We start from the raw sequence: 26,942 nt of genomic DNA, 5'->3' as shown, positions 1-26,942 counted from the left end.
AGAAAACAACCATTGGTTTTCTAGGAGTCCACATAGTTTTCAGTTGACATTGACACAGCTTCATATAACTTGTCTTGCGTAACCTGAGCTAGACTGTGCCCTGCCTCTACCCTGTAGCTGAGGAGTGGTGAGCAGGAGGTGGATCTACCTGTAAAGACACACTGGCACGTTGTAACGGTCACACACACACACACACACACACACACACACACACACACACACACACACACACACACACACACACACACACACACGACAAAGAGATGAGAGGGCTATGGTGAGAGGAGAATGGAATATATATGTCTGTGGTTCTTCTCTGAGGAATATAGTAATGTAATGACTATGTGACAGGGAGGGAGGCAGAGACAGTAGAGTATGAGCTACATAGACATCCCTCTGGCTCTCTCCAACTCCTCTCCATTACTACACTCTCTATCCCTCCCAGTCACTCTAGTGAAAAATGACCCCACTCATCTACTGGGAGAGCCCTTGGCAAGTATGTGTGTGTTAGAGTGTGTGAGTGTGTGTTTGTGTGGTGTGTGCATGCAAATGTGTGTGTGTGTTCATTCTTCCAGAGGGAATCCCATCAGTATAAAGATATTGAATCTCTTCCATTTGGTTGTCTGGCCTGAGGGAGAGAGCCAGATACAGCAGGCTGGGATTGGAAAAGAAGAGGGCAATAATAAAACATACATATTCAATCACACATCATACCACATACAATCCCAGGTCAGGTTTGTCCTTATTTCTCTGCCTACTGATTTCTGCTTCCCTGAAGTGGATTATTTATATTCATCAAAAGCATATCCTCTCAAATGTGTATTCATAAAGACATGTTCTATTGACTGGGAGAGAATAGGAATGTCCTCTGATAAATGCCAGAAGGAATTGCTTTGTGCATGTGTGTGCTTTGCCCTTCCTCCCCTCATCTTGTTATTTCTTCCTCCTCTCTCTCACACTCCTTTTCTTCTCTTTTATCCCTCTTTTAAACCCACTACTAGCCTACTCATCTTTATCCCGTTCTACCTCTTGCTCTCATGCCCTACACTTTATAATTTTTCCTTTCTTTCTTTTGTAGTTTCTCTTTTTTTACACCTCATGCTCTCTCATACTCTCTCTTCTCTCACCCCTCCTCCTGATCTTCTTCCCCCCTCCTCCTCCTCCTCCTCCTCCTCCTCCTCCTCCTCTCCTACAGTACTATATATCTGTAGAAGGTCATTCCACATCAGCCATGACACAACATCCTGTTAGGCAGCTGTGACATGTGAGGTTTGCTCTCTCTAGAACAGATTGATTAATCGAGTCACTGTACTGTAGCTACTGCTGCCTGGCAGGCCAACTACATCTACATACAATCACCAACAATCAATATCACAGCTTTGTTTCTGGGAGTAGGGGTGATGATATGACACAATGACCTCACATCCTGGAAGCCCTCCAGCTTCCCACGATGCACTGAGACTGATGAGTCATAACAGAGGACATGATGACCCTCGTCGTCATGACTCTGCCTTCCAAGGGACCAAGGGTAACCAATGGCCGAGGCCTGGCGCCTCTGTAGGAATGAGGTTTTGTGTGTGTGTGTGTTTATAGCAAAGGGGGTTTGATAAAGCAGATAAAACGTTGAAATAAATATTGTACATAACATGCATGTATACATTCAACAGTTCTATGCCTGAGATGGTGTTTCACCCTATGATCCCCTTTTGATTAACATCCTATAGAGAGCTGTACATTTAAACTCGCCTCTGAACCCACTACTGCAGTCTGTACTTCAGGGATAACCCCAACCATATCATATCTGGATTGAGTAACATGCTCTACAACTCAGACAGGATTTGAAGGGCTACGAGCCACATTTGGCAACCCAAGTCTGTTACAACACACCCCTTGGCAACCCAGTACTATTAGATCATACCAGGCAGAATTGGAAACACATGACTACTATGGTGTAAGGAACAGACTTGGCAACCTGTGTCTGTGAAGACATACCAACCAGACTTGGCAAACCATGTGTAGTATGGTAGTATTCCAGACTGGACAACCCATGTGTAGTATGGTAGTATTCCAGACTGGACAACCCATGTGTAGTATGGTAGTATTCCAGACTGGACAACCCATGTGTAGTATGGTAGAATTCCAGACTGGACAACCCATGTGTAGTATGGTAGTATTCCAGACTGGACAACCCATGTGTAGTATGGTAGTATTCCAGACTGGACAACCCATGTGTAGTAAGGTAGTATTCCAGACTGGACAACCCATGTGTAGTATGGTAGTATTCCAGACTGGACAACCCATGTGTAGTATGGTAGTATTCCAGACTGGACAACCCATGTGTAGTATGGTAGTATTTCAGACTGGACAACCCATGTGTAGTATGGTAGTATTCCAGACTGGACAACCCATGTGTAGTATGGTAGTATTCCAGACTGGACAACACATGTGTAGTAAGGTAGTACTCCAGACTGGACAACCCATGTGTAGTATGGTAGTATTCCAGACTGGACAGCACATGTGTAGTAAGGTAGTACTCCAGACTGGACAACCCATGTGTAGTACGGTAGTACTCCAGACTGGACAACCCATGTGCAGTACGGTAGTATTCCAGACTGGACAACCCATGTGTAGTATGGTAGTATTCCAGACTGGACAACCCATGTGTAGTATTCCAGACTGGACAACCCATGTGTAGTATGGTAGTATTTCAGACTGGACAACCCATGTGTAGTAAGGTAGTACTCCAGACTGGACAACCCATGTGTAGTATGGTAGTACTTCAAACTGGACAACCCATGTGTAGTATGGTAGTATTCCAGACTGAACAGCAGATCTGTGTGTGAATGCACAACACCAACAATTAAAAGTAATCAACACTTCTGTTGCTTTACACCAAGTGTAACAGATTGTTTCTCCTCGTCATTTAGATCACTGGACAAGTAATTGTCTGCTCTGCTTAATCGCAGGAATTCTCAAACAGAAGATTGTGTGTGTGTGTGTGTGTAATTAATCCGTTGGGCCACCGTCTGGTGGCTCTAGCATGGCATATTCTCACATTAGCAGAGAAATGAGATTCCTGCTCCATTAAGGAGCTTATGACCCACAGTAACTAAATCGCCAGCAGAGAGAGAAAGTGCAAAGGGAAGTATACGGAAAGTATTCAACCCCCTTGACTTTTTCCCCTTGACTTTTTCCACATTTTGTTAGGTTACAGCCTTATTCTAAAATTGCTTAAATCATTTTTTCCCCTCATCAATCTACACACAATACCCCACAATGACAAAGCAAAAACAGGTTTTTAGAAATTTTTGCTAATTTATAACATTTACATAAGTATTCAGACCCTTTACTCAGTACTTTGTTGAAGCACGTTTGGCAGCAATTACAGACTCAAGTCTTCTTGGGGGGGACACTACAAGCTTGGCACACCTGTATTTGTGGAGTTTCTCCCATTCTTCTCTGCAGATCCTCTCAAGATTTGTCAGTTTGGATGGGGAGCGTTGCTGCACAGCTATTTTCAGGTCTCTCCAAAGATGTTTGATCGGGTTCAAGTCCGGACTCTGGCTGGGCCACTCATGGACATTCAGAGGCTTGTCCAGAAGCAATTCCTGCATTGTCTTGGCTGTGTTCTTAGTGTCATTGTCCTGTTGGAAGGTGAACCTTCACCCCAGTCTGAAGTCCTGAGCGCTCTGGAGCAGGTTTTCATTAAAGATCTCTCTGTACTTTGATCTGTTTATATTTGCCTCGATCCTGACTAGTCTCCCAGTCCCTTGCGCTGAAAAACATCCCTACAGCATGTTGCTGCCACCACCATGTTTCACTGTAGGGATGGTGCCATGTTTCCTCCAGACATCTCAAAGATGATCAATGGAAACAGGATGCACCTGAGCTCAATTTCTAGTCTCATAGCAAAGGGTCTGAATACTTATTTAAATAAGGTTTTTCTGTTTTTGCTTTGTCATTATGGGGTATTCTGGGTAGATTGCTGAAGATTTATATTTATTTAATCCATTTTAGAATAAGGCTGTAACGTAACAAAATGTGGAATAAGTTAAGGAGTCTGAATACTTTCCGAAGACACTGTACATGTCGTCAGGGTTAGGGAGTAACTGATTACATGTTTTTATTTTTTATTTTTTTATTTCACCTTTCTTTAACCAGGTAGGCAAGTTGAGAACAAGTTCTCATTTACAATTGCGACCTGGCCAAGATAAAGCAAAGCAGTTCGACACATACAACAACACAGAGTTACACATGGAATAAAACAAACATACAGTCAATAATACAGTAGAAAAATAAGTCTATATACAATGTGAGCAAATGAGGTGAGATAAGGTAATGGCAAAAAAAGGCCATGGTGGCAAAGTAAATACAATATAGCAAGTAAAACACTGGAATGGTAGATTTGTAGTGGAAAGCTGCTCCCGAGGGACACACTATAACTAGTCTCCACTACATCACACAGCTCAACTGTTGTTTTCTGTGTTTGTGTGCGTGTGTGCGTGTGTGTGAATATAGAACATAAACACGCCTCCGGCAAGTGTTAAACAAATTAGAAAATTACAGAAAACCAAAAGAACTTCTGAACAGATGGGGAATTGAATCCCTGTTCTCTCCTCTCCATCTCCTCTCCATGCCTCTCTCCAATCCACCTCTTCCCTCTCTCCATCTGCAGAAACAACTGAATCTCCCACGGTTTGGTTCTGGAAAAAGATTTTCTCCCATAAAACACCGGAGTTGGCTGGAGAACAGAGCTGGCAGCTGAAGCAGGAAAGCGATAGGAGTTCAATGAAAAAAGTCAGAGGCGCAAGTATACTGTTTGTGTGTCAGAGGATAGATCTGAGATTCCCCTGCAGTTGGATAGGGAATGAGGGATTGAGGGAGTTTGGATTTGTCATGGATCAGCAGATTCTGATTCTGGACTTGTGTCTAAATGTTACACAGTTTGGGAGTTAATTTGTCTTCCCTAAATAGTAGGCTGCCATTAAATAGAGTATAATGCAATACACACTACAGTTTAAAAGTCTGGGGTCACTTAGAAATGTCCTTGTTTTTGAAAGAAAAGCACATTTTTTGTCAATTAAAATAACATAAAATTGATCAGAAATAAAGTGTAGACATTGTTAATGTTGTAAATGACTATTGTAGCTGGAAACGGCTTATTTGTAATGGAATATCTACATAGGCATACAGAGGACCATTATCAGCAACCATCACTCCTGTGTTTCAATGGCACGTTGTGTTAACTAATCCAAATTTATCCTTTTCAAAGGCTAATTGATCATTAGAAAACCCTTTTGCAATTATTTTAGCACAGCTGAAAACTGTTGTTCTGATTAAATACGCAATAAAACTGGCCTTCTTTAGACTAGTTGAGTATCTGGAGCATCAGCATTTGTGGGTTCGATCACAGGCTCAAAATGGCCAGAAACAAAGACATTTCTTCTGAAACTCGTTAGTCTATTCTTGTTCTGAGATATGAAGGCTATTCCATGCGAGAAATTGCCAAGAAACTGAAGATCTCATACAACGCTGTGTGCTACTCCCTTCACAGAACAACGCAAACTGGCTCTGACCAGAATAGAAAGAGGAGTGGGAGGCCCTGGTGCACAACTGAGCAAGAGGACAAGTACATTAGAGTGTCTAGTTTGAGAAACAGACACCTCAGAAGTCCTCAACTGGCAGCTTCATTAAATAGTACCCGCAAAACACCAGTCTCAACGTCAACAGTGAAGAGGCGACTCCGGGATACTGGCCTTCTAGGCAGAGTTCCTCTGTCCAGTGTCTGTGTTCTTTTGCCCATCTTAATCTTTTCTTTTGTTTGGCCAGTCTGAGATATGGCTTTTCTTTGCAACTCTGCCTAGAAGGTCAGCATCCCGGAGTCGCCTCTTCACTGTTGACATTGAGACTGGTGTTTTGCACATACTATGTTGCAGAGGAAGAAATGGCCACCTGGGTCTGCTATATCCTCCATTTCTCTATTTGTTCCTCCCTACCTCCCCAGGACATCCTGCCTTTCACAGTGAGGTTCGTCGGATGAGTAGGAGAGGGGCAGAGGAGGAGGTGAAGAAGGAGGTGGGGGAGGAGGAGGAGAACAGTAACGCTAAACCTCTGCTTAGGGCTTAACACAGCACATCACACCACAACCCAACGGCAGGGTCTTGAACCAGCCTGTAGCTTTAAAGAGGCATTTCCCAGCGAGAATGTGTCACTGAATGTTGTTGAGTTGACATTTTCACAGCCTGATGTAGGAATGTGTGAACACAGGGGTGCCTTCTCAGAAGGGTGAATGTGTGTGTGTGCATGCCAGTGTGTGTGTGTCAGTGAAATGATTTCACGTACATTAATCTACTGTCATCATGAATCCATGGCTCACGCACGCACAGGGGTTAGCATACACACATGATTGCAAACACTCATACTCCATGAGAGAGAAAATGAGAGAATAGTAGGAGAGAGATAGTAGGAGAGGCAGGAGTTTCCCCTGGAACAAGAGAAAGGAAAGCAGGCCTATTGGGTCAGAGAAGTGGAGAGGGAGGGAGGGGTCTACTCAGGAAATACCTGCTGGATCAAAACACACAGGGGAGGGAGAAGGAGGAGAGGAGGAAAAGAGGAGAGCAGAGAGGAGGAAGGTGAAAATCAGCTCCAGACTGGTTGTGGAATGTATTTGTGAGGCAGATATAATCCCCTTCTCTTCCTTTCTCCCTTTCTCCTTCATTCCCCGTTTTCCAAAGACAAGCAGTCCTGTCTGTGCCGGATACAGTTTTACAGTTCCTTGTTGGTGAGAGGTTCTGTATGTCTGATCACTCTTTACAACTGATACAGGATATCTCCATCCTCTAGCATGTGTGTTTATGTTTGTCTGTGTGAGCGTGTGTATGTGTATGTGTGCGAGCGTGTGTGTGTTTGTGTGTGAGCGTGTGTGTGTGTGTGTGTTTGTGTGTGTGTGTGTGGGAGCGTGTGTGTGTGTGTGAGCATGCGTGCTTGTGAGAATTTATTCCAGTGTGTATGTTGCTGTATGTGTCAGTCCCTCTCCTGCCCGTTGCTATGACAACAGCCTTAGTAGCTCTGTGATCCCTCTATGGGTTGGTCTGGTGGGGCCTGACAGTGTCAACTGCACATGGGGCAGGTGGAATGAGTCAGGAAGACTAATTGCTCCCTGAGAGCACCGTGTGCAGATTCAGACATGGTGGAGCAAATACTAATTATCAATTATGCTGCGTCAGAGCTGGTCACACACACACACACACACACACACACACACACACACACACACACACACAAAGTGTGTGTGTTTTTATGTCCTGAAACTACTAAAGAGGCTTTTGTCTCTGCAATAGGTAGAAACACTCTTATTTATCATAGAGAGTCAATGGCCTACTAACACACCACACACACACACACACACACACACACACACACACACATAATGTCCCCAAATATGGGTCATAGGTTACGTGATAAACTGTAAAACCAACTGTTTAGGATCTGAGCACACAACACTTTTCTGTAACACTTTTTTCCCCTTTTTATCTTGATTATGATCTTGTCTCATTGCTGCAACTCACCAACGGGCTCGGGAAAGGCAAAGGTCAAGTCATGCATCCTCCGAAACATGACCCACCAAACCACGCTTCTTACCCGGAAGCCAGCTGCACAAATGTGTCATAGGAAACACCATTCAACTGACACCTAGAGTCAGACTGCAGGCACCCGGACCGCCACAAGGAGTCGCTAGAGTGCAATGGGCCAATTGTGCATCGCCTTATGGGACTCCTGGTGGTCACGGCCAGTAATGACACAGCCTGGGATCAAACCCCAGGCCACAGTGACACCGCAACACTGCGATACAGTGCCACTCGGGAGGCCTGTAACACTTTTTAATACTGCTGAGGGATTAGTGTTTTTTTAAGGTCGGTTCGGTTTCAGTTAGATTATAAAAAAATTATAACAATAAAAATGATCTTTTTTTTAAATAATAATTGTCTCTGTCAAGTCCACATATTATTTTGTTTTTATTTGATGACTATTTTGCATTCCTTAAAGTCATCATCTCCTCTCTGATGAAGCAGTATCAGCGAGACAACGTTACTCCCCATACTGTACTGTCTTTAGTCACCCTATTTAGCTAGGCTAGCCTGCCTAAGTATGCTGCAGAACTGTCTGATGAAATCATTTCCCTAGTTATTCAAACTAGATAAGGCATACTTTCAGGAACTGCATATCCCTCTCCCTCATGCGGTATGTGTGTCTCTAACCTAACGTAGCAGGGGTAAGTGTATTCATCTCTGTGTGAGCATGAAAAACAGGCGCAACGGTCAATGTAGTTAATTACCACTTTTCTGCATTGAACTAGGTTGAATATTTGCTTAATGAAAACTACAACTCCCTCCCACATGGTTCTTGACTTGAGTTTTGTTGTGAAAGATTTGATTTCTCTCTAGAGAATCTGCGCATTGGGCTCACAAAAAAAAACTCACACCTAAATGAAATAGTTGTTCTTGGTTAAACACAAGAACACGTTTATTCAGCCCATGCCGTTTAAGTTTTAAACACTAAACACTGGGGGTGTTGTTTTAACACTGTAGCCTCTCAAGGGAATTTGAGAGATTCCCACCCATGACAGTGTTTGTTTATGACCACATATTATACATTTCATAAGCCCTTAGTTATGACTTCGTTATTCTTGACATTGTGGTTTGAAAATCCTGGCTCTTGGACCACATCAATCACAATACATTTGTTTGTGAAGTGATTAGTGACCCCTACCAGAATTCATACAGAGCTAGAACATCCAAGGACTTCAGTGTTCTATAACTTAAAATGACTGCTATGGTAATAGGTTTACACAGCAATACTACCTAAAGGATATGAACTACAACAACTATCTCAGTAACGGGTGCAATAAATCCAACCCCTCACAGATTGGATTAGTTTAGAAAAATGTAGGTTATTTATCTTTGTATAGTATAAGATCAATTAATCAATTAATGTGCATGAGGAAACATAGATATTAAAACACATTTTTCTAAAAACCAATCTGCAACAAAGCATGCTGGGAAATATGATAATGACAGCCCTCCCACATCTTGCACTCTCAGAGATGGAAGTTTAACTCAACACGGTCTAGTTACAACAACACCATGCGATTTAAAATATTTTTTCTGTTCAGTTGTACTGAAATGTAGCTCAGGACGGTGACAGACAGTCATAACACTGATTTGAATTAAAGGCATGGAAAGTCAAATCAATTTCTAATGACTAAATGCACTCTAAACAGTACGATGGGATAGAAAGCACTAGTGTTTAAAACCTGAACTATCATGAAATTTCAGGATATGAAACTGACTATCATATTTAACCTTGCATTCTAAACGCCTGTGTTCAAGACGAGAACAATTACTGGCGAATCTAAATGCCTAATGCTTAAGTTTTAAACACTGACATTTAGGTTAGAAACGTGTCACGTTTCATGGTTTTACAGTGTATGAAAGTATGACTGTGGCTGTATTCCAGTCCATGTTAATACTATGTGAGTGAATGACAAAACCTAGTTCTCTCACTACATGCAACCCACCTTCCCCATCACACCAAAAGCTTGCCCACAACACCAGATTCTGTCTCCTACTTCAGATTTAACCCACTGTGCACTGTGTAGCCCTATCGCCTTTATCATACACCTTGTTACTTACACTCCAAGTCAGTGTTAACCCTTTACCCCTCTCATTCTGCCCTTCATTTAACCCCTTGTACCTTACTGTATATAATAGTATTGTACTGTATTAGTGCCCCAGTTTAGAGTCCCCTCTGTTCTAACCTCTTCATCCGCAACAGCATCAGGTTTACTGCATAATTCCCTTGAGTTTGAAGCTTATTTCAACCCCCTCCTCTCACACAATGTACATGTTTCAATGCACGGCACACACCTGTGTGTGTGTGAGAAAGAGGTGTATCCTACCTGGTACAGTGGCCTGGGCACACACCTGTGTGTGTGTGTGAGGTGCAGTGCGCGGAGGTGTCTGAGAGCTGAGGAGGTGAAGGTCCACAGCAGACCCTGACGTGTGAACACCACATCCTCCAGACGTAGCAGAACCGCCTCCATTATAGAAACACACAGGTCGCTATGCACAAGATAACAGGTACACCTCAGAGATACATCTCCACAGGTAAAACTCAGGACCAGAGAACAGGTAGGTATCCACAGAACAGGCTAAAAAGGCCATCTTTCCTCTCTCTTCTCTCTAGGAATCCAACCATCTGATCACTCCGTACAGGGATGTCACTGCAATCCTGTGTCGATATCCCACTCAGCTAGAAGACTTCCCAATGGCTCTCCTCTCTTCCTCTCTTCTCTCCTAACTGAAGAAACCCTGAGAGTTGAAGTCCGGGTGAGACAAACACAAACATTCCCACCGCCCGTTACTTTCTCTCTGTCTCCGTCTCTCTTTAAAGCGACACAGTCAGTCCCAGAGCATTCCAGCCTGAAGCCAGACAGAAAGACAGACAGATGGAGAAATGGAGGGAGATGGAGACTCACTAAACGAGTGACAGGGACTTACACGCTCTGCACCTCCACTCAGCCATGGGCCAGATCAGAAACCTTATCTCCTACTCATTTTACCAAAGTCCAGCACACACACGCACACACACACACACACAAACAGCCAGCAGGGTCGCTGACGTCCTGTCTCCAGAGGGATGATGAGTGTATTTTCTCTCAGCTCTGGGAGTCAGGCCAGAATACAGGGTTTTTAAAAAGGAACCATAATTCCCAGGACATTGTGTGGCCTGATGTGACCTCTCTGAGTCTGGAAGAGCTGCATGCCCCACCCCCCCATCTTGCGGAGGTCTATGTCAAACCGCACCAATCGCCTCCATACCTTTCCATGATGCTTAATGTTTGGTTAATCTTAAACATCCAAAGTAACACAAATGCAGCTTCATTTCTCCTTCAGGCCCATTGAAATACAGTAGATATATGTGATGTCTTCCCTCTTCCCCAACAGTCCAACAGAAAGCCTTGATCAATGCAGCAGTGTGAGTTCAATAAGACCGAAGGGTGCAGCGCGCGCACACACACACACACACACACACACGCACGCACACACACACACACACACACACACACACACACACACACACACACACACACACACACACACACACACACACACACACACACACACACACACAATAGGGGCATAGTGAATAGGCTGGGATTGACTGGACTGATTCATGGTGGGGTGGTGTGGGGGAGATGGGGGTGTTATCGACGCAAGGGTGCAGCAGTGGTGTGTGTGTGTGAGTGTGTAGTTCAATAACTGCTGTATGTCTCTGACACTATTACCATTCATTTGCTAATGAATACCATACACCCCCCCCCATACACCTCCCGGGTACAGTAATACCATAGTCAGTGGGATGTTGACCTAAACAACTCATTTGTGTCTTGTGTCAGGGTTTAGTTCTATACACGTATTTTGGGTGAAAATATGTGTGGATGCAGCTGTTGATCTGTGTTATTTCACAGCAGTATAGGGTCACACTGTATTTGGATAGTCCGGATAGTCCATCTGTAGATGCTCTACAGATGGTTATACTATCAACAAACTATCTGTTGATAAGCAACTGCTTGCTAAGGTTAGGGTTAGGTTTAGAATAAGGGTTAAGGTAAAAGTTAGGGTTAGGGCTAGAATAAGGGTTAGGGTAAATGTTAGGGTTAGCTTTAGAATAAGGGTTAGGGTAAAAGTTAGGGTTAGGTTTAGAATAAGGGTTAGGGTAAAAGTTAGGGTTAGGTTTAGAATAAGGGTTAGGGTAAAAGTTAGGGTTAGGGCTAGGGTAAGTAGATCGTTAGTTGAAATGTTACCGATAGTCTGTAGATAGTCCATCTGTGGAGCATCTATAGATGAACTATCTACACAAAGTGTTACCCAGTATAGCAATAGAACCTTTAAGAGAACCAGGCCTCATCCTGCCTAGTGTCAGACGGTCTTGAGAACTCGACTTTTCTCTGGATTGTTTGACATTCCAGGCGTGTGAGTGTTCCACTTTTTCCACGGCCGAGTACTGACTGTTACTGTGGGGTCAACAGAAGGTCAGCTCTCACTAATTGTAATTTAAAACATGTGTAAATATTTGTTGTGTGCGCGTTCCCTGGATATTGTGTATACAGTGTCCTTTGGAATCCTGGGAAAGTTCATGGAATACTCCTCATGTAAACAATCAGCACCAGAGTGTGAAATGACCGTTACCATTGCAACAGAAAAGACTATCGTAACCATAGTGATAGGACAGAGGGGTTAGACAGTTTGGGATATTAAACTTTGCCAGACCCTGTGAGGGTGAGAAGGAATGGACAGGCAGACTGATACTGAAGGTGATTCAAAAAAGCTACCCAGTAACACACACACACACACACACACACACACACACACACACACACACACACACACACACACACACACACACACACACACACACACACGAGGCGTCTCCTAGGAGATCAACGTTATCCAGAAAAACATTTGTCCGTCCTGCCCCTCTTTCTTTCTTTCTTTCTTTCTTTCTTTCTTTCTTTCTTTCTTTCTTTCTTTCTTTCTTTCTTTTCTTTCTTTCTTTCTTTCTTTCTTTCTCTTTCTTTCTTTCTTTCTTTCTCTTTCTTTCTTTCTTTCTTTCTTTCTTTATCTCCCTCTTCCTCTCTGTCTCCCCCACTCTCTCTCCCTATCTCTCTTTGTGTTCTTAGTTTTGTAGAGAAGCGGTGGATTAACTGAGCAGCTTATCATGATAGTAGGAAGTAATCCTCTCTGAATCAATACCTGAGTGATCAGATCAACCATTATTTGGTTGATACTTGATTGAGTTTTCAAAAACGGTGAAATCAACTTGTGAAGGTCTGGAAGAATTATGAGGAAGAACGATAGAGAAAGAGTTTAGTTTAGTTTAGTTTAAGTTTATTTTATTTTTACAGGGACAGTGCACATTAATCAACGTTTCAGTAAAAGTGCCGGTTTTAGCCAGCCGGCTAATTTTCAACCGCAGTCCCTGGGCAGGTTATTAAAAACAATTACAATATAGACAATCATAGAACAGTGAGCACACGCAGAGTAACATAGGACAAGCAAGACATAGCATAAAGACAGAGCAACATAGGACAAGCAAGATGTAGCATACAGACAGAGCAACATAGAACAAAAAGCAACAAGACAAAATCCATAAAAACAAAGTGTTTCCGCACCTCACAAGCTACAGACAACAGACAACATGGAAAGCGGCAATACACAGCTAGGGATTATGTTCACAAATCTGATTGACCTTTAGCCATGTCTTCATGCATTTTGTGAAAGTGTGATATGTGGTGCAGTTATGTGTGTCTGATGGCAGTGTATTCCAGACATGGGACGCTCTCACAGAGAAAGCGGATTTACTAAAGGTGCTTTTCCTTAAGGGAACTATACAGTCACCTCTCATGGCAGACCTTGTGGATCTGCTGCCATATGTTTGGATTTTCTGTTTAACAAAAGTACTGAGTGGAGGGGGAGCTAGGCCATTTAGGATCTTGAATACAAGACATGCGTCGGTGTATTGCACCAGATTTTCCCAACTCAGGAGCTCATGCTTTCTGAGGATGTAACAGTGATGATGGCTATTGGGCTTCCTATCGAGCACTTTGAGAGCCTGTTTGTAGACAGACTGAATAGGTTTTAATGTTGTATGGCAAGCTTGGGTCCAACTAGTCAAGCAGTATGTTAAGTGGGGGAGTATCATCGATTTGAAGTACAGTCTTGCTACCTCTGTGGTCAAACAATTTCGTATAAATCGGAAATTAGCTAGGTTGAATTTGGTAAACAAGAACAGACAGAAATAGATGGAAGTGTAGGCGATAGACAGATGAATAAAGAAAAATAAGGAATACAAAAATAAAGTTAGAGAGTGACGAAAAGAAATCCAGAGAGATGTTTAAGGATAAGAAAAGACAACAGATTCTTGAAAGAGGAGAACGAAGGGATTGGAGAACAAGAGAAAATCTCCTCCTCATTGCTGTGTGGTTAACGAGGCGTGGCTTGTTCGGCTGTGTCATAACCGCTGACCGTGTTCTTCCTGTAGACATCACTTAATTAACCACGACTCAGACAGACCGTCATCCATCACTAATAACATACCCAGACACAGAAATATACATCTGCATTAGGGAAGAGATATGGAGAAAGAGACAAAGAGCAAACCTTGGTTATAGTATTTGCATTGGAGGGGAGATACATTTACTGAAGACTTTTCACAAGTTTGGTATTGTTCACTAGATTTTCAAATAACAATGCTCCAAACTTCACTTCCTTTCAAACTAAAATGCTAAAACACACAGGGCTACACGTACAGTACACTCTTAGAAAAAGGGGTTTCAGAAGGGTTCTTCCACTGTCCCCATAGTCCCAGTTGGTATTAAATAGAACGTTGCAGCCCCACCTGCCTGTGGAGAAAACAACTCGGGGTTACCTTGGATACCCAATTGGCTCACAGCAAAAATTGGCTCACCCAGCAAAAATTGGCTCACCCAATTGGCTCACCCAATTTTCTTCTTGTCTGCTTGTTTTAGTCAGTTACAAAACTAAATTTAAGAAAGTACATGTCTGAAGATTACTTTTCAACGTTAGCCACGTGAGTGAGTGCTATCTAGCTAAATTACCAACCAGAACATTAAGCTAGCCAAGACCAACAACACAAACAAACGGACTATAAAGCTACATGTAGTGAGAGGAGTTACAAACGGACTGTGCTAAATGAGTTAAATGTTTTACCTCTGATGAAACACACATACTGTAGCTACATGTAGCCTACTTGGACACCAGGTCCCCACAATTTACCACTCTGCCACATCGAATAACCTGAAGCCACAAGGTTCTTCTCGCAGGCTCTACTTCCTTACGTTGTAGCATTGCAAACCGTAGGTTGGGATTTTTGACCTGGTTACATGTACATTGAACAACACAGCAGCTTTTCGGCATTTTTGGTTATTTTTGAATAACAAAAAATCTATGACAAAGTTGGCTTTTTTACAATTGGGGTCATTAGGAAAGAATGTTTGTTTTCCTCAATTTGTGGCCCTAGTCAAGGGGAATTCCTTTTTATTGACATGAATACTGACTCGGAGTAAAAGAGAACCCTTTTTGGTTCCAGGAAGAACTATTTTGGGTTTCAAGTAGAACCCTCTGTGGAAAGGGTTACATGGAACTCAAAAGGGTTCTTCAAAGGGTTCTCCTGTGGGGACAGAGTGTATAGCATCACATTTAACCCCTTTCAGAGCTTTCAGCCTCAGAGTAGATCTAAAGTAATCCAACTGAGCTTCAGAGTTTCCCTGTTTGTATTGATACTCTTTAAAATTATGTAATGGAAAATGAACTGGAGGATCCCATACAGTAGTTATCTAATAGGACAAGGAAGTACAGGAGAGAGATGCAGCTGTGGCTGGTTCATCTGGAGCTGACAGACAGATGAAAGTAGACAAAGCAGGGCGGATGCTCCAGTCAGTCAGGTAATGAACAGGTAAAGTAAACAACACCGCTGATTGAATACTCTGCCTTTGAAACAAGAAAGCCGATTGATGCATTGTCTGTGAATAGAAGTCTTGCAGCAGCATGTAGGCCTATGTTGAAATATCTCTAAAAGTATCAGTCCCGTGTGGCTCAGTTGGTAGAACATGGTGTTTGCAACGCCAGGGTTGTGGGTTTGATTCCCATGGCGGACTAGTATGGAGAAAAAAAAATGTTTGAAATGTATGCATTCACTACTGTAAGTTGCTCTGGATAAGAGTGTCTGCTAAATGACAAAAACAAAAAAGTAGTCATATAGTCAAATGCTTGGCCAAGCTTTTCACACACAAATATCTTGAATACCTTGCCCGCATACACACACACAAACTGCCGTACATGGTGAGAGTTGCAGTGGCCTTCTCCACACAAAAAAAGCCAATTACTGAAGCTCAACCCTAGTGTGTGTGTGACACAGCTATCAGCAGAGGAATGAGAGGCTTAGATTGAGATTCTGTGAATCTGCATCTCTCTATTAATGGAGATGGGGAGGTCTGCTTCGGGGTAGGAGTGTGTATGTGTGTATGTGTGTATGTGTGTGTGCGTGTGTACTTCAAAATAATCAATCAGCGCAAAGCAGTATGATAATAATAATAATAATCTGTCTGTGTGACAGTGATGGCTCCGTTTTTACCTCCTCACAACAACCAATCAAACAGCACTTCAAAACAAAGCACATTCCAACAGAGAGACAGAAGATGGTTAGGACTGAAGCCTGTAATATTGGCTTTGTGGTGTACTAATGTAACTAACAAAATTAACCATGCTAACTAGTAACATTAACACTGTAAGGAAAGAGTTTGAGTGTCTTATTGTAAAATGTGACACTTCATGTAACAAGGATTGTACTTTCTAGTAGCTTCCCTATATGATTATGTAGGAATGAGGCCTGTCAACTACGCCATGTTTCCTGTGTATTGGTGTGACGGTTATAGCATTAAACTTCCTGTGTACTAATATAAAGGTTAAGTTTCTTTATCTCTCTCTCTCTCTCTCTCTCTCTCTCTCTCTCTCTCTCTCTCTCTCTCTGTGTACAGTGTATGTATCCTCTAGCCATGTTTAGGGTATGAAAGCTACACACATCAAAGCTTCTTCTGCATTTAGTTCACCCTGTGTTTTGGTGTGTGCGTGTATGTGTGTGTTTGTATGTTGTGTGTGTGTACGTGTGTCTGCAGGCTTCAGCTAGAAACTAACAGCTCACTGAATGGCTCCTGTCATTTTAAGTGAATCCTGGAGGAAAAACCTATTACATTCACAACAATAAAGCATGTTAATCAACCTAAACTACGGTAGGCTTAAATCACATCACTCCAAACAGGATACACAACCACTAACCTGAACAACCAACCACTTCTAATGAAAACCAAGAGAAACATGTATCAGCTCTCTTCTGATTTCAAATGCTCTTTAGATGACACCTCAGGGACAGGTGTTTGTTGTCCATAGTAGATATTTCAGCCTTGTGCCCTATATCCACGTGATCAGACCTCTGTGATTGAAACCACAGCGAAAGGTTTTGGTTGGCCACAGCGTTACAAGACCCTTCTCCTATCTTTATGTAAATCCTCCTTTATTGGATTACGCAAGCAGTTCCCTAACATTTATGACCCACATGCAGTCTTTAAATGTTTCATGTGGCCTTGAAACTAAACAGCACTGTGTCTCTGCCACCAGAGGGCCAGCTGTTTGGGACCCAGCGAAAGGTTCTGGTTGGCACTCCTCTACCATAGAACCAGGGTTGGGGAGTAACAGATTACGTGTAAGGGATTACAAAAAAATGGTAACAATAATCCGTTAAATTACCAGCTAAAATATTTTAATCCGATTACAGATACTTTTGAAAAATTAGATGATTACTTTTAAATTCAGAAAGGATGTTTGCGGAAAAAAAATCTTTGACACTTCAAATCAGCACTGAAAAATGCTGCAAGTTTAAATTTGTTCAACGTGAGCGAGTCTGACGATAAATCAGAGACCACTGTGATGACACACCAAATGTGTTTGATGGACTGTGGGAAAAAAGCAGGAATAGTCTTTTGTAGGCTACAGTCCAAGCTACAGTGGCAAGAAAAAGTATGTGAACCCTTTGGAAATACCTGGATTTCTGCATAAATTGGTCATAAAATGTGATCTGATCTTCGTCTAGGTCACAACAATAGACAAAAACAGTCTGCTTAAACTAATAACACACAAACAATTATATGTTTTCCTGTCTTTATTGAGCACACCGTGTAAACATTCACAGTGCATGGTGGAAAAAGCATGTGAACCCATTTAATAACTGGTTGACCCTTTGGCAGCAATAACCTCAACCAAACGTTTTCTGTAGTTGCGGATCAGACCTGCACAACGGTCAGGAGGAATTTTGGACCATTCTTCTTTAAAAAATTGTTTCAGTTCAGCAATATTTTTGGGATGTCTGGTGTGAACTGCTCTCTTGAGGTCATGCCACAGCATCTCAATCGGGTTGAGGTCAAGACTCTGACTGGGCCACTCCAGAAGGTGTATTTGTTTTCTGTTGAAGACATTCTGTTGTTGATTTACTTCTGAGTTTTGGGTCGTTGTCCTGTTGCATCAACCAACTTCTATTGCGTTTCAATTGGCGGACAGATAGCCTAACATTCTTCTGCAAAATGTCTTGACAAACTTGGGAATTCATTTTTCCGTCGATGACAGCAAGATGTCCAGGCCCTGAGGCAGCAAAGCAGCCTCAAACCATGATGCTCCCTCCACCATATTTTACAGTTGGTGTCACGTCCTGACCAGTAAAGGGGCTGTTTGTTATTGTAGTTTGGTCAGGGCATGGCAGGGGGTGTTTGTTTAGGGTATTTCGGGGTTGTTTGGGTTATGTTCTATGTAAGTGTATTTCTATGTTATTTCTAGTTGGTCTATTTCTATGTGGTGTTTATTGGGTTGACCTTCAATTGGAGGCAGCTGCTTCTCGTTGCCTCTGATTGAAGGTCCTATTTATAGGGGTGTTTGTTCTATGGGGGTTTGTGGGTAGTTATTTCCTGCTTTAGTGTTAGTTGCACCTGACGGGACTGTTTGGAGTCGTTTGTTTTTTTATACGTGTTTATTTTGTTTTTCCTTCTTCAAATAAAAAAAGAAGATGAGTATACATTTTCCTGCTGTGTTTTGGTCCACTCCTTACGACAATCGTGACAGAACTACCCACCACAAACGGACCAAGCAGCGGAGGAAGGAGCAGCAGGAGGAATATAAGGATTCATGGACATGGGAGGAGATCCTGGACGGGGCAGGACCATGGCACCAGGCTGGGGAGTACCAGCGCCCTAAGGAGGAGCTGGAGGCAGCCACGGCAGAAAGGCACCATTACGAGGAGTTATACGCGCAGATTGGCAAGTGCGAGAGGCAGCCCCAAGAAAATGTTTTGGGTGGGCACACGGGGGGAGTGGCTAGGTCAGGTAATAGACCTAAGCCAACTCCCAGTGCTTATTATGGGGAGCAACGGATCATGAGAGCACCGGTGTATGCGGAAGTGCGCACGATCTCGCCCATGCGCACGCACAGTCCGTTGCGAGCGATCCCAGCCCCTCGCAAGTGCTGTGATAGAGTGGGCATCCAGCCGGGTAGGAGTATGCCTGCACAGCACATCTGGCCACCAGTGCGCCTCCTAGGCCCAGGCTACCTTACGCCTGCTCTACGCACGGCAGCCATCAGGCCTCTGCACAGCCCAGTTTGCCCTGTGCCAGCACTCTGCTCATGCAGGGCTACTGTTACCATCCAGCCAGGATGGGTTGTGCAGGCGATGCGCTCCAGAGCGCCAGTGCCTACTCATGACCCAGTGTATCCAGTTCCCGCTCCTCGCACTAGCCTTGAGGTGCGTGTTTCCAGTCTGGCGCCTCCAAAGCCAGCACCACACACCAGGCCTCCAGTGCGTCAGCCCAGTCCAGTTCGTCCTGCTTCTGCTCCTCGCACTAGCCCTGTGGTGCATGTCCCTAGTCTGGCACCTCCAAAGCCAGCCCCACGCATCAGGCCTTCAGTGCGCAGTCCCCGTCCAGAGCTTCCGACGACAGTTCCCCGTCCAGAGCTTCCGGCAACAGTGCCCCGTCTAGAGATGGCCCACAGTCCGGAGCCTGCAGAGACGGCCCACAGTCTGGAGCCAGCAGAGACGGCCCACAGTCCGGAGCCAGCAGAGACGGCCCACAGTCCGGAGCCAGCAGAGACGGCCCACAGTCCGGAGCCAGCAGAGACGGCCCACAGTCCGGAGCCAGCAGAGACGGCCCACAGTCCGGAGCCAGCCCACAGTCCGGAGCCAGCAGAGACGGCCCACAGTCCGGAGCCAGCAGAGACGGCCCACAGTCCGGAGCCAGCAGAGACGGCCCACAGTCCGGAGCCAGCAGAGACGGCCCACAGTCCGGAGCTCCCAGAGTCGCCCTCCAGTCCGAGGTCTCCAGCGACGCGCCTCAGCCCGAGGTCTTCAGCGACGCGCCGTAGTCCAGAGACTTCGAGAGGGGTAAATAATAATAAGCAGTTAGCGGGGGTGGACAGGTTAGGTTGGGGAGTAAGGCCGGAGCCTGAGCCACCTCCATAGTAGGAGGTTGGGGGGGGGGGTGTAGCACAAGAACCGTCGGTGACGGTGGCCACCCTCCCTTCCCTCCCTTTAGTTAGGGGATTCTTTTTGTGTTGGGGTTTCTTTTGTGTTTTGTTTTGTTGTTTAAGGTGCATCCGGGGTCTGCACCTTTTGGGGGGGGGGGGTACTGTCACGTCCTGACCAGTAAAGGGGCTGTTTGTTATTGTAGTTTGGTCAGGGCGTGGCAGGGGGTGTTTGTTTAGGGTGTTTGTTTAGGGTGTTTCTTGGGTTGTTTGGGTTATGTTCTATGTTAGTGTATTTCTATGTTATTTCTAGTTGGTTAATTTCTATGTGGTGTTTATTGGGTTGACCTTCAATTGGAGGCAGCTGTTTCTTGTTGCCTCTGATTGAAGGTCCTATTTATAGGGGTGTTTGTTCTATGGGGGTTTGTGGGTAGTTATTTCCTGTAGACTTAAAGGGGCAATTTGTAGTTGCTACATACCTTTTTGGATTATATATATTCTTGAAGAATATAAATTATAAATGCCTCATGAGCTGTCACATTCCATGACAACCCAAAATATAAGCTAGTTTTTCTCCAATGTTTGTGAATATTGTAAATGCAAACAAACACTGTATAGCCTCATAACATGGTTAAAACAATCATTTTTATATCATGGATGGTTAGTCCTTGCATCCATAGCTCTGTCTAATAATCTGAAAGTGGTTACATTTCTCCAGGCCCATCCCTCAGCTTTTTACCAAAACAGAGGCCGTTTTGTTATTGTTTCATCTGTGGATTTGCCCTTCAAACAGCTGTCACCAAAAAAAGGTTTAAAAAAGGCCTATAGCAAATGCAGCATATGGCATTCATTTTTCACATGTAGTGCTCAAAGCATGCCATTCAATGAGCGCTGCACTTATTTTTCAACTCGAATCAATGAATCATCAATCAGTCCTCCATGACAACAAAATCATAAACAACAAAGTAGGGCTGGCTAATTTGTTTTGCGGTCATGCTCAGATAAAACAATTTGGCTTATCTATACTTCCATATTTCCAATTCCTATTCATGAGTATCAAGGGCTATAGCAACGATTGGAATTCTGAAAGACTTTGGTTTTTAATGTAATCGTATTATTATGTGTAGTAGGAAGAGATGGGTTAGAAGAAGCCTACATAACCAACCCATAAAGTAAAATGTAACATCCATATATGGCCAGCTATGTAAAATGTAACATTGATTTATCCTGCAATAGATGTCGTTCAATTGGTAAGAGACATTTTTGTATTCTTCTAATGCCTTTAAAGGGGAAAGTCATCAAAAAGTAACTGAATGTAATCAGATTATGTTACTGAGTTTGGGTACTCCAAAAGTTACGTTTCTGACTACAATTGTGGACAGGTAACTAGTAACTGTAACGGATTACATTTAGAAAGTAACCTACCTAACCCTGCATAGAACCATAGCCTGAGAGCATATCCTCTGGAAGAGCTGTCCCTCTAAAGGTATGTAGTGTGTTAAAGCACACCCACACAGACTGCACTAAACTCTGATTCACTTTGTACCATTACTGTTTCAACATGAAATTAGGACTAACCCCTCTTTACCACAGCATGATGGGAATGTTATTATCACTCACACACGCAGGTGCATGCAACACACACTCATGCTGAAAACATGTTGGCTTAAGAGTTAGTGAGTCATGCAGCAGGTCAGAACATGTCCTGAGGTTTGACTGTGACAGTACCTCTGAATAGACCAGCCAGGTCACCCGTGATACAAGTCAGTATTCGACGTCCATCCAAGTCTGAGGACATTGCTAGATGACGTGGAAACCGGCCACTAGGGGAAACAGTGAGTGCTGTTACCTTCATGTAGGTTGTGGTTTTGCTAGGGTGTTGTGGACGGTGATGGCAGATGGGTGGAAGCATCTGCCTCTGGTTGCAAGTTGGAATCCAACGATATTTTTGTTTTAACCCCATGCCAAACATTAACCCTTACCTTAACCATTCTGAGTTAATGCCTAACCTTAGGATTTCAGAGTTAATGCCTAAACCTAACCTTAAACACTTACAAATTTGACATTTGCATCAACTTAGAAATGTGACTTTTGAGAAACATGGATGAAAGTCTAATTCTGAAGTGAGACTGTGAGAGCTGGTTGGAATAGACATACAGTACATTCCACTTAAACCAGATAAATGCAACACCTCAAATCAGAACAACAGGATCAAACTGAAAGTAAAAATGTGAAAAGTCCATTGACAGTCATAGCTGCCTGGCAGGCATGGGCTGTCCTCTGTGTGTAACTAGACAGGATAGGACATGGAGGATAATGATTAGCCATGCTATGCTAGGCTTGGCTATATACAGCTCTGTTACAGTATGGCAACAGTATGCTATCTAAATAAGTCAGTATGCCAATATCACACAAGCACATAGTAGATTGAGACCTCAATGACCTTCAAACTGGGTAAGAATTAGGATGGACAGGCAAGAGGTAGAGAGAGAGTGACAGAGAGACATTCATTGTCCACTCAGTGTGCAGTTTCAGATTAAAAGCTTTGCTCTTGCTTTGCTTTCCAACTCAATCTCCTACTGTCCCTGGATTAGCCAAGTAACCCTTAAACCCCAACCACACACAATAAGCACAGCAAGACAGAGGAGAGAGAGGCAGAGAGTGAGAGAGAGGCAGAGAGTGGGAAGCAGTGAGAGATTGAAAGAGACAAGCAGGGAGCCTGACAGAGAGCGAGAGAGAGAATGAGAGAGAGAGACAGACAGACAGACAGAGTGAGAGAGACATACAGAGAGAGGGAGAGACAGACAGAGAGAGAGAGACAGAGAGAGAGAGAGAGAGAGAGAGAGAGAGAGAGACAGACAGACAGACAGACAGACAGACAGACAGACAGACAGACAGACAGACAGACAGACAGACAGACAGACAGACAGACAGAGTGAGAGAGACATACAGAGAGAGGGAGAGACAGAGAGAGACAGACAGAGAGAGGGAGGGAGAGACAGACAGAGAGAGAGGGGGAGACAGAGAGAGAGACAGACAGACAGAGTGAGAGAGAGACAGAGAGAGAGACAGAGGAGGGTATAATCCAGTGTATCTTACCCTCTCTCCACTGTTCCGTCTTAACGTTCCCACCGGTAGTTTGAGCATGAGTCTGCGGGTCCTACCCGGGGTTACAGCCCCCTGCACCACCATGGCACGACCCTCAGTGTGTGTGTGTGTGTGTGTGTGTGTGTGTGTGTGTGTGTGTGTGTGTGTGTGTGTGTGTGTGTGTGTGTGTTAGTGTGTGAGTATGTGTGGAGAGAGAACGTCTATTCACATCCAGCCTAGAAGCAGCTCTCGCGAGCTAGCGTGTGTTTGTGAGAGAGAGTGGGTATGAGTAGTCCCAGTCCTGTCTTCCCTCCTTCTCTCACTCCCTCTCTCCTCTGTTAGTCTTGGTGAGAGGAGAGTGTGTATCTCTCTGATTCAGAGAACTGCCCATTCTCCTCTGCTTAGCTACGCTCCACTCTGCTGCTCTTGCACACGGTGTGTGTGTGTGCTGGCGTGAGTAGGCCTATGTTTGTGAGGAGAGGGAGGGAGTATGCTTTGTTTCTTTTCTCTCTCTTCCACTTCAGTCTGTCTCTATCCCGCCTTCTCTCTCTGTAGCCTGTGGGGTCTCTCTCTCTCGCTCTCTCTCTCTCTCTCGTCAGGGGCTTAACCAGGTCACTGGTTTAATGTGACGCTACGGTGGTTATTAGCATACTCACACTTGGTCACGTGATCACAAAGGAATAGTGAGTGTGCGTGGCGGGGAGGGGGGCGGGGGAGGGAGGTTGATACACACACACATGGTACGTGGGTCACGTGGTACACCTCAAAAGGAATATGTGATGTTTTGCCATCTGGTGGGTGGATTATCTTTAAATCCCACATCCAGCTTTCACCCCTTCTGTCTGGACTGGAGCACAGAGAGGGATACGCCTAAACACATGCACAAACGCACAAACGCACACTTGAATGCACAGCCGCCAATAAGAAAATAAGTTTACAAAGGGCCAGGATCCCAAAGAGAGGGGGAACGTCTTCAAAGCCGGCCACTAGGGGCAACAGTAAGCGCTATTGCCATCAAGTAGGCTTGGGTTTTGATGAGGTGTTGTGGACAGGGGTGGTGGATGGGCATCGTCCCATTTCTCTGGATCATAAGGTTGTGTGTTCGATCATGGACACTGTTTTTTATTTTGAACCCTTAACCACTTGGAATAAGTGTCTTAACTTAACCCTTAACTAGTACATTTGACATTTGGAGAAATAGAATGGTATAGGGCAGCAGCAGCAAGAAAACAGTTCGAAATTTGACGTTTGGAGCAACTTTGAAATTTGACGCTTTGAGAACGTGGATGAACATCTAATTTTGTAGTGAAACTGTGAGAGCTTGTTGGGCATAAAACCCATCTGTCCTGATAGGAAGGGAGTCCAGTGCTAAGCTTAAGCCATGGAGCGGTGTGGCCCTTGTCTGACCATCAGATCAATTGGCTGGGTTAGGGTTGACTTGAGTTACAGCTGGTTCTAGTGATCTACTGTAATTTTCTTATAATCACTCTGCACAGCTCAGCTTCCCTCAATTAGCTGGTCAATACTGCATCGGCAGGTGGTTAGTAAGAGTGTATTAACACACACATTTATTGCACGCACACACACGCAAACAGGACTGTTGGAGGTGGTTGGCGGACTACACTTGTATGATGAGTAACCTTGCCTGAGAGTTGAAGACCAGGGTTCGACACACACACACCCACACACACACACACTGATCCGACACATCCAGATTAAATGAGCAGCCCTCTAAAAATCCCACCTCCCTGTAATTCACGGAATTTATGGACATGATATCGCACACACAAACGTACTCACAAACGTACACACAAACGTACACACACACACACACACACACTCACACACACACACACACACACACACACACACACACACACACACACACACACACACACACAGTGGTTAAAGCTGTGCCAACCACACAGGAGAAAGTCATCTGCACTAGTAATCCCCACTAAGCATCATTTATTCAATACTCTGGCTTACATCAGGAGTGTGTGTGTGTGTGTGTGTGTGTGGTGTGTGTGGTGTGTGTGTGTGTGTGTGTGTGTGTGTGTGTGTGTGTGTGTGTGTGTGTGTGTGTGTGTGTGTGTGTGTGTGTGTCTGTGTGTCCTACATAAGAAATATCAGCGGGCTATATATAACCCCACAGAGTGCAGGCAACATCCACGACTCAGAGACTCAAACTGGAGGGAATGAAAGAGAAGATGAAAATAACTACTGATCCGTTTTCACTGTCAGATGTGAAAACACATCTCTGTGATATGTTAGATTAATTATGTTATTTTGACTGGAGATATCCTATTTTATCTTGTTCATCAGCAGGAAAAATTACATGGCTGTCCATAATTAACTACTAAAGACTGCAAGTCCATCCTCTGTGTAGGCTTACTAAAAAGAGTAAAACATTTTGAATAACACAGTAATGATAAAAGCCTCCAGTTCTCAATAATCTTAACAGGAGGAGAAAACATGATTTAACGCTTCAGGCAAGATACAGTACACTATGACCTATTTCAGTCGAACATACACACAGCACCCTGACATACGGGACAACAAAACACGCATACACACACGCACACGCACACGCAGTCTTGCACAGTTAACCTTATGGGGACATACAATTCAGTCTCATTCAAAATCATATTTTCCTTAACCCATAACACTTACCCTAACCCTAACCTTAACCCAAAAACCTAACCTTAACCCTAGCTCGTAACCCTAAAGCGAATTCTAACCATAACACTAATTCTAACCTTAGCCATAAACCCCCTAGAAAAGGCATTTTTTGTGTGTGTGTGTGTGTGTGTGTGTGTGTGTGTGTGTGTGTGTGTGTGTGTGTGTGTGTGTGTGTGTGTGTGTGTGTGTGTGTGTGTGTGTGTGTGTGTGTGTGTGTGTGTGTGTGTGTGTGTGTGTGTGGACGTGTTTAGCTATACCCTCTAGAAAAGGCATTTGACCTTGTGGTGACCAACAAAATGTCCCCAGTTGGTCAAATTTTTATTGTTTACTATTCTTTGGGGACAACTTTTTATTTGTTTACTATTCTTGTGGGGACCAGAAGTCCCCACAAGAAATAAAAAGTTGTCCCCAAAGAATAGTAAACAATAAAAATTTGACCAACTGGGGACATTTTGTTGGTCACCACAAGGTCAAATGCCTTTTCTAGAGGGTATAGTTAAACACGTCCACACACACACACACACACACACACACACACACATACACATACACATACACATACACATATACACACATACACACAGTGCCACCATCAGGACAAATTGGACACATTGGCCTAGGATTCACTACTTCGGTAATCCTTACCGTGCCTGCCAAATATCAAAACTCAACATCGAACAAATCATGCAATATGCTTTTGATGTATTTTGGATAGGGTTGCAAAATTCCGGATATTTTCAATAAATCACGTGTTCTCAAAATCCCGGTTGGAGGATTTCCATCCTGTTTCTGGGAAATCCTCCAACTAGGATTTCTGGAAAACCAGGGAATTTATTGAAAGATCCTGTGATTTTGCAACTCTAGTTTTGGATCATTTTCAATGATGTTTACTAATTTAAACGTCTTCTTCTCCAGAACCGCTGAAACGATCAGCCCCAAAACTTGGTATATATGGATGCACATCTTCAAATGCAATATTTTCCAAGACTCAAACAATATGGCCGCTGAAAGCCAATGAGCTTTAATGAATTGTTT

General features: G+C 43.8%; 1 protein-coding gene across 4 annotated transcripts in view; it reads right to left on the bottom strand.

Annotated features, from left to right (window-relative positions):
- Positions 1-26,942, bottom strand: part of LOC115196716 (FERM domain-containing protein 4A) — a 190,324-nt gene that overhangs the window by 78,122 nt on the left and 85,260 nt on the right. For 2 of the 4 annotated variants that reach the window (XM_029757571.1, XM_029757577.1), the window contains exon 1: positions 23,238-23,693. The exons of the other annotated variants lie outside the window; for them this stretch is intronic. In XM_029757571.1, the coding sequence (XP_029613431.1) occupies positions 23,238-23,330 (93 nt within the window). In that variant the 5' untranslated portion in view covers positions 23,331-23,693. Of the gene's footprint in view, positions 1-23,237; positions 23,694-26,942 lie in introns of those variants that run through there. 4 annotated transcript variants of the gene reach the window in all.

This window comes from Salmo trutta, chromosome 7 (assembly GCF_901001165.1).
Source record: "Salmo trutta chromosome 7, fSalTru1.1, whole genome shotgun sequence".
Classification (NCBI taxonomy): domain Eukaryota; kingdom Metazoa; phylum Chordata; class Actinopteri; order Salmoniformes; family Salmonidae; genus Salmo; species Salmo trutta.
This window is presented reverse-complemented; position numbering and strand designations above follow the sequence as displayed.